The following is a 13,994-nucleotide window of genomic DNA, read 5'->3' as shown; positions in this document are numbered from 1 at the left end:
CCTCTGAGCAGTCTCTCTGTCTCTCTCTCTGTCTCTGTCTACTAATAAAGCTCTAGAAAGGTAACCATGGCTCGTAATTCTTTCATCATCGCAACATCTAGCGCTGTCTTTCATCGGCATGGCCTCCGCGGGCCGTGGCTTAAACCAACAGAGACACCTTCCTTCTGCTTAAAAGTCTCCCATGGCTTGAGAAGAGTCACTGTCTTATGCAATCTCATATTTCATCCTTCCTACTTTGAACCAGCTTCCATACTCTACTCCTTTTCATCCAGTGTCATCCAAACTTTGGCATGCAAAGTCTAATCTCATCCCCCCCCACCCCACAGCCTCTGCACTTGCTGTTTCGCTGACAGCAAGGGGCCCTTTCTGTAGGAGTCTCTGCCTCTGAGTTCTGTGCACCAGTGTCTTCCTCACCCTCTGATGTTAGCTCTCCTGTGAAGCCTTTTAATCACCTGCCACCTCCAGCTGCTCACTCTGATATCACAGTCATGGTATTCACCACCATTTGGAAACGTCTCACTGTGTGATTGTTTCTGGGTTTGTGATTTGCATGTGGTTGGGGACTATTTTTCGCTGGTTCACCCCATTACCTGGAGTAGAGCCTGGGCTGAGTGTGCCCTGATAACGTACTCACTGAGTGAATGGGGCTTCTCAGCACATGCTCCCTACATCCCATGGCCGTGGACAGGAGAGGCTGTGCCATGAAAAGCTCACTGATGTGTAGTACAAAGTACACATGGCTCGGTGTCAACTGCTCTGTCTGGGTTTTCATAAAGCAAGTTCACCCACAAGCTTGGCTACTAAGAGGAAGGGGGACTGAGCTCCCCATGGTGTTTTACGAAGATCCTCAACTGGCTTGCCCACTGCAGAATGGGTCAACCAGAGACAAAGACAAGGAATTCACAGCTTGTTTCTCTCCATTGGCAACAAGAATCCAAACAGCGAGGAAAGATTCCTGTTACATTTTTGTTGACTAGTTTGAGACTGTATATTTTATTGTTGTCAAACTTGTACTCTGGGTTTGTTTGGTTTTTTTTCTCCCTGAGGGTTAGTTTGGATTAAAAACTATTACTCAGAGATGGTTTGAGTTTTCATAAATCAGTAGGGTTTATGATTTATGTCCAGATCCATCTGAGCCTTTAAACTGGTGATCTCTCAGCTCTCCGCGGGGATTCTTAGGTGCTTCCCTTGCTTAAGTAGTTATATGGGGTCAGGTGCAGTTCCAGGTGTACACTCATTGTGGCACTCATTGAAAAGCTCATGTGGAATCCCACAAGCTTTCTATCATAAATGCAGAGTTGAGTGCTTATCTATGTCAACTTCTAAACAGGAGAATGCTTGTCGCCTTTTGCATGCTAATGAAATCATGCCCCCAGGGTACACCTAATGTATATACCCTACGTGCACACTACCTAGTTTGTGTTGTTGCCTTGAGAGGAGGCACCACTATTTTTGTTCATTAAGGAATTATGGGATGTGTGTCTCATGATACCATGGGAATGCATGCTATAAACTTTAAAGGCAGTACAAATACACACTTGTTTCAAAAATTGATCAAGAATATAAAATATGTGTCTGAAGGCTTGGTTAGTTGCTTCAAACCTGATTACTGAGTTTATTATCCACAGAGATTTCCTGGTGGGTTTAATTTGGATCTATGTGTCACCAGAATCAATAAAAGAGAAAATAGGTACAGAAAACAAACATTTCCACCAATATTTATGTATTTGGCAGTATGGAAAATAAATTTAAAAAATGATGGCCAAGATTCCTGTAACAAAAATGCAACCCTTTCCACCACTAACCAAATAGCATGCACTTTTATTTGGCACCCATGAAAGGTTAATGTATTAGCAATGGGGACTATTAATGTGACACATTGCTATCTTTAATATGCTTAAGGCTTTTTAATCTAATTAACCCAGAAGAATAATTGGCTACTGGTAGCAACCACTGTATATATAAAAACAATATCAGTGTTATTCTAACCAAAAGTCTTCTAAGGAGAAAATGAGCAAAACCAATAAAAAACACTAGATAATTTATGGCCTACTTCATAGGCAATAATAAAGGTCCCTTCCTCCCCTCAGTTTACCTAACAAAATGATCTAACCAATGTCTCAAGGTTTTGATGTTTCCCTAAATCAGAGTAAAACATATAAACTCACATTTAACATTTTAAAAGTACTTTGTGAGAACTGTAGAAACAGCAAAGTCTACTCAAAGGGACATCAGTACTCACCAGCAGTTAGAGGCACCTTCAGAACTGGAGCATCTACTAGACATCTTTCAAAGTCCCTCATTTACAAAATGAAAGCATTACAATTCAAAAACACACTTCAGTGGGGCTGGAGAGATGGCAGAGCGGTCAAGAGCCCTCATTGCTTTTCTAGAAGACCCAGGTTCAAATCCCAGCACCTATATGGTGGCTTATAACTGTCTGTAATTCTATCCCAGGGGATTTGATGCCCCTCTTCTGGCCTCTACCTGCACCAAGCATGTACATGGTGTAGAGACACACATGTAGGCAAAATATCCTTACTCATAAAAATAAACAAATAAAATTTTAAAAAAAAACATATTTTAGTGGTAGGGGAAGTTACATAAGTCATCTGCTTTCAAAAAGAATATGCTTCCTTAAATCATGAAAGCCATTACACTAAATTCTTTTAAGATGTTCCACCCAGAGGCCTCGCAGGAAGAACCTATCATTACAGCTACGGTCAGTATAGCGTTATTAGCGATGTCCTAACACATGTTATGTCGAGTCTCATCAGGTATTCTCAAAACACATCTGACACTAGGGACTTTCCTATGAGATTGCGTAGGCTACTAATGTCAGAAGCTACACCCATAAAGCTTACCAACATGACCGTATAAGCATGAGCTGAATAAAGATGATACCAACTAAAAAAAAAAAAAAAAAAAAAAAAAGATGATACCCATAGGGATGCCAAAGTGGATGGAAAAAAGTCCAGAGGCCTCAACCCTACACAAAGAGCTACCGGCAACCAAGGAATGCTGAGAGCAAGAGAAACTGTTCCCCAGAGAAGAGCATGCCAGAGGGTTATCCAATACCCAATGGTCAGCTCTGAAAGCATACATACAAGTAACATTGTACAGACTGAGCATGATATATTCAGGGATATATCTGTACACACACACACACACACACACACACAACATACACACACACACACACACACACACAATAACAATTAATAAAAAAAAGAGGGCAGAAATTCAAAAGAGAAGGAGGAGTATATGGGAGAGTTTGGAGGGAGGAAAGAGAAGGGAGAAATAATGTAATTATATTATAATCTAGAAAATAAAGAGTACTTAATCTATTAAAAATCGCTTACTGCTTCTATCTTGACTTTTTACCCCCACCCTAATATATTAGTCAACATAAAATACCTTTAATGAGTTTTTTCCCAAGTGTTTGTTCCCAAGCACTGGTGTCTAACCATCTATATCAATCCAATAATGCCAAAGTCGTTTACAAACAGTAACGTGCGGTCTCAGAGGGATGTGATGTTCTGTCGCAGGGAAGGGGACAAAATAACAGCCTAAATAAACAGAAAGTGTGGTTCGGCCCTCTCTCTTTAAGCCAACACATGCAACCTCATGTGAGTACAGGTGCCCAGGGAAGCCAGTAATGGTGTCAGATTCCCTGGGACAGGTTTTACTCCCTGGAATAATGAGTTACAGGCATTTGTGAGTAGCCGGATGTGGGTGCTAAGGATTCAACTCAGGTCCTTTGTAAGAGCAATAAGTGTTCTTAACCACTAAGCCATTTTACTCCAACCCTGTGATTCAGCCTTCTCATATGAGTTTGAATGTACTTAACCCAAGAAGTGTGGATATTCTGTATGCATGTACATATGCATGTATACAAATGAATAGATAGATAGATAGAGAGAGAGAGAGAGGTAGATAGATAGATAGATAGATAGATAGATAGATAGATAGATAGATAGATAGATATGTAGCAGTTGGCATAGCACACACAGGTTTAGAAGTGATTCTAATTCCAGAACATTATTTAATGTTGCTCTAACATTTTCCCAAAATGCTGCAAAACTTTATAAGTAATTGATTTTACCAAGGATGCTTATTTTATTGGCCAGTTATACCTCCAGTGCTCAGCTTGAAGGATTTGGGCTCTTTCTTCCTCTTGGTGTTGTCCTTTAGTTTCCAGTAATTGATTCTAGGAACAATAAAAGTTTGAAGATATGGTTTTCAATTAACACGGCTGTACAGACGGCACCCAAATCAATTACACATTTAACCTTAGCTGGGGCAACATTTCACTTCTGAAACTTCTACTTAAATCTATTTGGACATGAAATTATTTTCCCTCTATAAGTAGGCAGCAAAAATAATTGCAGATTAGTCTAACAGAATAGCTCTGTGAGTGTAAAATTGTCAGATTAAAAAGCCAATGTGCATGGTCAAGAAAATTAGACCAAGGTGTACAAAACACAGAGAAGACAATACAATATGACTCAAACTCATCTATGTCTTACAAAGAAAAACAAATCAAATTAGTTCCTTTAAGAATATCACACAAGCCGGGCGTTGGTGGCGCACGCCTTTAATCCCAGCACTCGGGAGGCAGAGCCAGGCGGATCTCTGTGAGTTCGAGGCCAGCCTGGGCTACCAAGTGAGCTCCAGGAAAGGCGCAAAGCTACACAGAGAAACCCTGTCTCGAAAAACCAAAAAAAAAAAAAAAAAAAAAAAAAAAAGAATATCACACAATACTATCATAGTATTTTTGTAACATTTCTTTCTTAGTAAAAATCCATTACAACTTAAAAGTAAATTTTGGACTCCGTTCTGCAGAGCAATTCTATTGGCAAAGCGTTCTCAGCCTTGGAGAATAAGATCTGCCTTAATAACAGTTACATCTTTTTTTTAAACAGTTATTTCTCCTGCTATCGGAACTTCAGGCTCCCTGGTTGGTGTTCCAAATACATCTCATGACTGTGAGTCTCCAGTTTCTAACATCCCAGTTGTTTTCTTGGAAGCAGTAACTCCTGTGGCCATGGATAATTCATTTATACTCTTACACCATAGGACTAAGTGCCAGGATTTCCTGAATACCCATCACCTGCCTTCAGGCAGACCAAGTTTTAATCCTATTTTCAAAGACAGACAAAAGCAGAAGAAAGAAAACTACCAGGCCCAAGTCATAAGCCAGCCCTTGGGCTAAAGAGATTTTTTTCTGGTAGAAACTCTACTGTCATGTTCTGACAAACGCATACCAATGAATGGTTGTGGCCATGGCTAGTGTTTTAGAACCACCTTGTGAAAAGTCTAAAACAAACTAAAAATTCACACTGACTTTTTCTTTTAAATTTCATTCAAATGTCATTGCCAAAGAAATACACTTGTTTCTTATGCATTATACTCTAAATTTATTGCCTATCCGTCTATAAAGCCCATTAGTCTATTCTCATTCTTATACAGCGCTAATAAGGGAAATTGGAGAGTTTTCAAAACAATGACATACTATCCACCCATTCAACACTTCCCCGGAATCTAGATGCCAAGCCTAGTGCTAGAGCTCTCACTTTTCCACAATGACATAAAGTCATCTGTTTCTTTTAATCTGTTAATTGTATTTTCCCCTTGGGACCAAAGCCAGGGGCGTGGACAGGCTCTCTGGGTGCTCTACCCCCAAACACTATCCTCCCCCTCCTTCCTTTTGATCTTAATATATACAGAAAGTTTTAACACTCTGTCAAATGGCTAGGCAGAGTGGTACGGGTCTGTGATTTAAGCCCTTGGAAGGCTGGGGCCCAAAGACTAAGTTTGAGGCTAGCCTTGGCTACCTATTAAGATTCAGTTTCAAAAAATAAGTCAAAGAATGAGAACACATCCTAGCAGTTGCCAGGTTTATATAAAGCGAAAGCAGGGGTTGCCCACCTTTGTCTCCATACCATTTTCAATTCCTCTTTTGTGCATGCTTACCTGTCTAAATTATCTCCACAATAAGCATTCCTATTCTACTTATTAATTCTGGTTACATTAATTTTATGTCCTATTATGGAATGAGATTTATATGTCTTTATTACTATCTTCATGCCAATCCCAATGCCCCTCCTCATATAGCCCATTTCCATTCTTAAACACTTCTCTCAACATTCAGTGTGGGGGCAGAGAGGGCCTAGGGCTCTTGCAGCTCCTCACTAAGATTTCCAAAATTTTATTAAAAACTAACTGCACTTCCCCCTTCCCTTCACTCATTCTAACCCCCACCACCATGCCCTTCCCTCCGACACCTTCCTTCTCAAATTCCTTGATTGTCATTGTTATATGCATATATATAAATGTCTAACTACAACCTGCTGAGGTTGTCTAGTGTCACTTGTGTATGTGATATCAGGGCTGACCACTTTACACTGTAGAACTAACTAGTTGTTTTTATTTTTAACCCAGCCTCGGCAGGGGCCACATACCTCCACATCCAGCACTTTAGTCAGCCTGTGTCTTACAGCTTCTTGAATATGAGTTCTGCCTTTTCTGTTTCACTCAGTCAATTATCGCTTGCCAGCTACAAAATTTTTGCTAAAGATCTAGAAGTATGATTCTTTGTAGAGCACTTGCCTGGCATGTCTAAGATTCTGGGTTGATTCTCACCAATAAACAAGCAAATAAATAAATAAATAAATAAATAAATAAATAAATAAATAAATAAGACATTTAATTTTTGCTGTAGTCCCCTTATCTATTCTTTTGTTCTTATAAACATACAAGAGCAAAAAAAGATTAAAAAAATTGTTGTGGAATTTATTAAGGAAAAAATCCTAGAATGTAATCATAGCTACAAAGACATCATGTGCAAGGAAATAATGAGAAAGAAGTAGATCTACCAGACATTAAGGTGTGTCCTGAAACTTAGCTATTTAAACAGCTCAAGTCTGGCAAGAGGCCGAATGCCTGTGGAAATGTGGTTATGGTAGACTTGTGCTGAGGCTGTCTAGCAGACAGTTGAGTGAAGGTTGATAGAGCAACTACTAAGAGAAAAATCAAAACTAGATCCTTCACTTGTAAATATACATAAATTCTATCGAGTCTAAGATTTGAACCTTAAAGATGAAATCACAAACATTTTCAAAGCAAGTATAGGTAAATTTATGAACATAGCAAAGAAAGTTACACAAGAAGAAAATTGGTAAATTCAGCTGAATAAAAAAATATATAACTCCCATTTTGATAAAATACCATACACCAGCTTTAAAATAAGTAAAATAGGAACAAGGAGATATTGATGGCATACATAAGCTAATTGGATGTGTTTCATGCATTCCTTGAACAAAATATCTGAGAGGCTTGTGGTGAGCCAGGCTTAGATGGATGTGCCAGCCCTACTGTGGTGCACAAGACAGATGAGACCCTTGCTCTATTACAGTTCCTATTCTAGATGAAGGAAACTTGTGACCAAGTGAGGGTGCTGGAGTCAGTCCCTGGAACTGGAGTTATAGACAGTTGTGAAGCACCATGTGGGTGGTAAGAATTGAACCCACATCCTTTTTGAGAACAACAAGTGCTCTAAACCACTGAGCCATCTCCCCAGTGCCCCCATTTCAACCTTTATATGCTTGCATCTGCCATATATAAAATATCTTGTGGAACAATGAAAGAAACTGGTCATTGCCATTGGTAAAGAACTTGGAGGGTAGATGGATAGAGGGAGAAAGCTTTAACATCTGATACACTTTAGGTTTTGCAATCTTTATATGTACATATTACTTCCTTAGACCATCTGTGGGGGTTTATAACTCATGCAAAAGGCCACTTCTGCTTTCATAAGTTTTTCCTTGTTTAAAGATGTAATTCTACTTTAATTAAAATAAATAAAAAGATTCTAATAGGTACAGTTTTTAACATGTAGAGATAACAAAACAGGAAGTTAGTATATTAGGAAGCGAAGAACTGCTAGAAGAAAGAGGCAGGGAAGAGGGTGATGCACATCATCCTCTTGCAGAGGCTAAGAATGGGGAGTAGAGATAAAGATCTGGTGGGAAGTGCGGACAGGGAGCTGATGAGGCATCACCATGTGAGAACATTGTTCCAGATGGCAGAGGGGAGGGGCTGGAGCCACTGCGCCCGGGCTTATTTTCTGATCATCAGCACAGTGTATTCCAAAGGGAGGCCGTTTTTCTTTGGTACCAAGAAAGATAATTTCTACTAATTAATTTGTTCTGCTGAACTGACAGCCATCGAGGATGTGTCTGCATGCCTCCTAAGCATATTTGTGGTTCATTTCCTCGGTTTCTCACACGGAAGGGCAACACCCAGATGAAAAAGTACAAGGTAAGTTGTTCTGCTTCCCCGGACTGAGACTGCAACACAAAGAAAATCAAAATTCCGCGATACACAACACACCAGACACTCGACCCTTATCTCACGCAGTGCGTGCGTGTTAAGTACCAGCCACTCCTCAGACACCTGGATTTGTGCAGATAAAGCGCGATGCAGTTCTTCCCCGAAGGAAACCACGTTAAAATGGAAGCGGACCCAGAAAGAACCATGGAACGAAGCAAAAAGAAATGCATTGTTGAATGTAAGTCTCAACAATAACACAGGAATACAAAACAGAAACACAAACCAGAGAAATGAATATTCAGTGTTTAAAGTATATCCATAAAAGCTCTCCAAGGAGCGGGAGGGGAGGGTCTTCTCCAGGCACTGAGAGCTCCAGACAAAGAGGGCAGCACTTCCGGGAAATGGTAAGATACCATCTTGAGGTGTCAAGAACAGAACCTGCAAGCACTGACCTGGTGGCCTATTACAGGTGAGGAATCTGCTGCAAACAGGGGGCTGGCTAGGTTAGTCAGGAGGTAGGGAGGTTGCTGTGCTGGACAGCCGCGGCACAGCTCCGAGCATCAGCCCTGGGAGCCGAGCCTAACAGAGAGCCACAGAGCAGTGGGCATTTCCTGCTAGAAGCAAAATCAGCCCTGTGCTTCCGCTCCCTCCCAGCGCCCTACTCCAACAGAGGAGCCATGGGACCACACTCAAGTGTGTGCAAGGTTGGGAGCTCTGAGAAGCGGTGAGACTGGAGCAAAAGGCAGGCTCCAAAACAACTCCTAGTGCACTAATCGACGATGTGGATAGGGCGGTTTTGAGATCATGTCCGATTCTGACTGTGGCATGTACAGACATGGTTCAGCCTGACTGCTTCGTGTAAACATTAAAGTGCCGTCGCCTTGGTGGGATGAATTTCTCCCAGGAGAGGATGTTCTCTCAGCTCTACTGGAGTTTTGAAAAGCACAAGTGGAAGCAGGAGGGCCGAGCCGGGACAGGAAAAGAACCACTTGCTGCCTTTGGATGTTTGCTGCGGAAGACTTTGAGGGAATGGGGAAGTCTAAAGAGAGCCTGGCTCTGATGAGGCTCCCTCCCAGAAGGACAGCGATGACCTTGACCAGCAAGACCAAGGTGGAAAGGATGCTCGAAAAGAGGTGCCCAACCAAATCGAAGGACGTGAGCGCCAAAGGGTGAAGTGGGATAGTCAAGAAAATTACAGAGTGAGGTGGAACACTTACCGGAAATGATGCAGAGTGTGACTAAGTTCTACCTTGACTAGTGCCGGGAGCTCTATCATTTAGTGTCAATAGTAACAAGGGGAGTCCAGCCCCATGATCTTTGATTTCACCATTCTCTACCTTTCACCCAGATACATTTCACACCAGAACATTTCTCATCAACACTATCTCTCTCTCTCTCTCTCTCTCTCTCTCTCTCTCTCTCTCTCTCTCTCTCTCTCTAAGCTTTTCCTTTGCTGGAGGTTTGATTCACTGTAGAAAAATCTAGAAACTACAGAAAGTATAAAGGACAACAAATAATTACTCAGAAAGCTCTCCTCCCAGAGATAAGCCCCCTTTAACAAGCCCCTGTATTTTCCTCCTGATTAAACATACAGATTACAGCCTCCCACCCTGATTCACATTATCAGGCTTAGCATGTGCCAGGCGCGAGGATCAACTCCCAACCTGCTTCCTCTCTTTTGATCTTGACAAAATGTCATGAGGCAAATAACAGCACCATCAACACAACAGGCAAGGCTGGGCAGGGCAGCAACCCACACAGGGTGCAGTAGCAGGAGGCAACTTTAACAATCTGTCTGCGCTCTATTTTTAATCTCTGTTTCCATTGTCACCAATGTGAACATATTCCTGTCATTCAAGGACGCTGCTAACTGCCATATGGACTTCCAGAACCTTCCAGTCTTCTGCCAGTCAACAAATTGTTTCAAGTTTTCATTAATCATTTAAAAAAAATGTGTGCCTACTTCTTGTGGGCATCTGTGATTATTTTCTCAGAACAAACGTATATATTTGCCAGGCATGGTTGCTATGGGTCCATCATCTCAGCACTCAGTAGGCTGGGGGTGGGAATTGATAACAAGCTCAAGGCTAACCTGGGCTATTACATACTCTGTCAAAAATAAATAAACAAATACTATTTACAACTACTGCTTTTTGAATTTGATATTACCCAAGGGCTTTTTAGTTTCTCTTGTCCTAGTAACAGCTTCGTGTTGGTCTACATTATATTGTAACTACTACTATAAGCTCTCATCCCAGCAAACACATACAGCATCCTGTTTGTCTACACTAGATTGTAACCACTACCATAAGCTCTCATCCCAGCAAACACATACAGCATCCTGTTTGTCTACACTGTATCGTAACCACTACTGTAAGTCCTTACCCCAGCAAACACATATATCAGGTGGTCATTTTTTCCAAAGTTTCTGCATTATTCTCAGAGTTGAGACTTAGAAATGAATTGTCAAAGTATTTTAAATTTTATTGGAATTAAAGTCAAATTAACTTGGATACACCTGTAGTTACTGCAATGTAGAGCTTACCCACTCAGGGACACTACCATCTCTGCTCTATCCAAATGGACTTTTATGGGCAAAGGAAAGTTATGCTTTGGAGATTGGTTGGTTGGTTTGTTTCAAGCTACTAAATGGCTTTTTTTTTTACACAGTTAAGCTCATGAGCTCCTTTTTACCTCACTATATTTTGTAATCAATTTTCACTAGTATTTGAGAGAGTTCCTTCTTGATATATCTCTTGTAACCAACCTCTCTTATGAACTTCTCTCTGTCTAATCATGCTTCAACAGACTCTCTTGGGTTGTGTGGGTGAATCATCCATTAATATTAGCTTATTTCCAATAATTAGAAATGTTCCTTTTAAATTTTCATTTCTTGCCTTATCGAGTTGACTAAAATAATTCCCAAAGCTGTTCCATGCAATATTAACAGTTTTGCCTCAAACAGATCTGAAGAACACTATGTCAGAATTTCCAGAATGATCTTGGTTCATATGGTAGGAATTATAAGAATCCCATGTTGCTCATTTTGGTATTTTGGCACTAATGATAGATATATTGGGTTTTAGTTTGGAAGGCTATGCTAAGAATATCCTTTTTATTATAGTTTAATAAAATTTTGTTTAATTGATAGAATTAATTTAAAAGTCTATCTTTTTTTCCCTGCCACTTAAAAGATCTCTGAACACCAGACAGTGGTGGTGCACACCTTTAATCCCAGCACTCAGGAGGCAGAGGCAGGAGGATGTCTGTGAGTTCAAGGCCAGCCTGGTCTACAGAGGGAGATCTAGAACAGGCACCAAAACTACACAGAGAAACCCTGTCTCAAACAAACAAACAAACAAACAAAATCAGTGAATTTTTTTTTCGGTAGTTTTCCTATAGCAAAAAATAAAATATAACAAATTCTAACAGGTAGTTTTTGCATTTTTAGAAACTATTTTATCTTGGTAAATTACTACTTAAGAGAAAAATTCTACTTTTCTTTTCAGTATTAAATCTTTAGCTTTTGAAACTTTTATATCTAAAAGATCTGTGTTCTCTCTCTCTCTCTCTCTCTCTCTCTCTCTCTCTCTCTCTCTCTCTTTCTTTGTGTGAATGTACACACACTTACTATGTACCTATACTTAAACAATAGCTTAGAAAAAGCCTAAAATGTTTAATCCTTTTCCTTGATCTGGAACAGTTTCTAAGCATAATGAAAAAAAAAAATCTGCCATGTAAAAAATTCCGAAGAACTTACTTCTAACATTAAGCTTAGTCTGTTGGGGTAAGGAGCTCCCAGGAAACTTTCCAGATCAAGGTATTTCCATTTGTCTTTGTGCACTTTTTAATTCTTTGTCATTTTATGTTTTCCGAGAAAGTCATTCACTTCATGGAGATTTTCAACTTATTAGCATAGCCTTCCCTGCAGCAACAGGAGCATAATCCTCCCAAAGCTGCCTCTCTGGACCCCCAGATCTAAGGTTGTATGCTTGTGTCTGTTCCTTTAATCTCTTCCAAATCACACTTGCTGCAGATCCCTTCAGCCTGCTGACGTTATCACAGAATGCGCGGCTGGAGTTTCTAAACAGCTGCTTCGTCAAGTTTCTAATTATTAAGTTATTAATTTCTGTTCTTATCTTAATTACTTCCTTTAGTTTCACTTATTGTTTCTGCTGTAAATTCCTTGGTACGCAATTCATGACTTTTCTTCTTCTTTTTATGTATTCAATGGATTTAACAGTTGTAATTTCCTTTCTCTGTGCACAGCTCTGCGTGCATTTCCCATAAGATGCTAGCACTACAACTTTTTATGGCTTCCATAACAACTTTGTTTCCTAATTATCTGAGTGCCTTCTGGTTTCCTTTGTTGCCTTTTCACTTTCTAAATTAAACCGATAACCATACAAAACTCGGGGAGTACAATCAACCTATTAAAAATGATAGGAAAGGCCAACAAGGTAAAAAGGACAGGGTAAGTTACATGGAGTGTGGCAGCCCACAAAAGCTTCCTAGTGAGACCTGAGCTTACTTTACACAGCAAAGCTGCATTAGGGGATGGCTTGACCATGTGCATGGTCACCAGGTGTCTGAGATGGTTTGCACTTGGCTGTGCTGGAGGGGGGTCTTTTGCTCCACCCCTTGGCATTCCTTTAAAAGCCCTTTAGTAGAGACAGAAGGGGCCAGTGGGTTTTGACCCAGGCCCTCCCGAGCTATCCTGTGTTTCTAACTGTCTCTCTTCTCTATACTTCTGTCTACATACTTCTCACTTCTCCCTCCTCAAGAGCACCCTGGGGGGGGCGGGGGAAGCAGGTCTCCCTCAATAGAGTACATGGAGGACGACTGCATGAGCAGGATGCACTAGAGCTGAGTTAACCGTGCCTCCCCGGGAGCTTCGTGAAGGAATACCAACATCTCTACTGGGGCCACCAGCTGGAGAAGGGCATCCAGGGCATTTTTGTGTTGGCTTCTCTCCTCAGTCCATCACACCAAACAGAGGAGTAGAGAATGAGCTCAGAGAAATAGTATACCAGGGATCTGTGACCACAGAACAAGCCACCACACATAAGGACAGTGGCTGCTTATCTCGGGTCCAGGCGAACATAAGCAAGAATCACCAAACACGAAGAAACAAATGCATGGGAGAGAAAACAGGAAATACAGTTGGTATATGAAGTAGAAAGTTTAATATGTGGATAGTTACCATCAGTGGAGAGATGAGAATATTAGATTCATAAAGCGGAACATTGCTACAATAAAGCCAATGAGCGGTTTGGGTGAGCAAATGAATGCAATATATGTGTCAAATAAGCACACAGTGCAGAGTCCTGAGAGACTGCAGTCAATGGGATGATCCAGTGCCTTCTTCAGAATGAGATGCAGAGGGAAGGAGCAGAAGGAAGAGTGAAGACGTATGGAGAACTGATCCTGCCTGTCTGGAATCCATTTGATAGATGTCCTGGGAATGGTGAGCAGCGACGGAACAAGGGAATAGACACCGACAGAAAGCCAGAAAGATGCATGCATTTTCAGATCTGAAGAGACAAGCAGAGTCGGTGCAGCAAGATTAAAAACAGAAATAGAAGCACTGTAAATCTTCTCATAATATGGGAGGGGAGGGGAGAGGAGTGATTAATAAACACAACAGAGAAAAATGCAAC

The 13,994-nt window shown here is 40.8% G+C and overlaps 1 protein-coding gene across 10 annotated transcripts in view; it reads right to left on the bottom strand.

Annotated features, from left to right (window-relative positions):
- Epsti1 (epithelial stromal interaction 1) overlaps positions 1-13,994 on the bottom strand; it is a 103,371-nt gene that overhangs the window by 10,666 nt on the left and 78,711 nt on the right. For 7 of the 10 annotated variants that reach the window (XM_042285224.2, XM_076545413.1, XM_076545415.1 and 4 more), the window contains one exon: positions 4,137-4,210. In XM_042285224.2, the coding sequence (XP_042141158.1) occupies positions 4,137-4,210 (74 nt within the window). Of the gene's footprint in view, positions 1-4,136; positions 4,211-13,501; positions 13,869-13,994 lie in introns of those variants that run through there. The other 3 variants (XM_042285226.2, XM_042285227.2, XM_042285229.2) reach the window with 1 other exon arrangement.

This window comes from Peromyscus maniculatus, chromosome 9, assembly GCF_049852395.1.
Source record: "Peromyscus maniculatus bairdii isolate BWxNUB_F1_BW_parent chromosome 9, HU_Pman_BW_mat_3.1, whole genome shotgun sequence".
In the NCBI taxonomy this organism is placed as follows: domain Eukaryota; kingdom Metazoa; phylum Chordata; class Mammalia; order Rodentia; family Cricetidae; genus Peromyscus; species Peromyscus maniculatus.
This window is presented reverse-complemented; position numbering and strand designations above follow the sequence as displayed.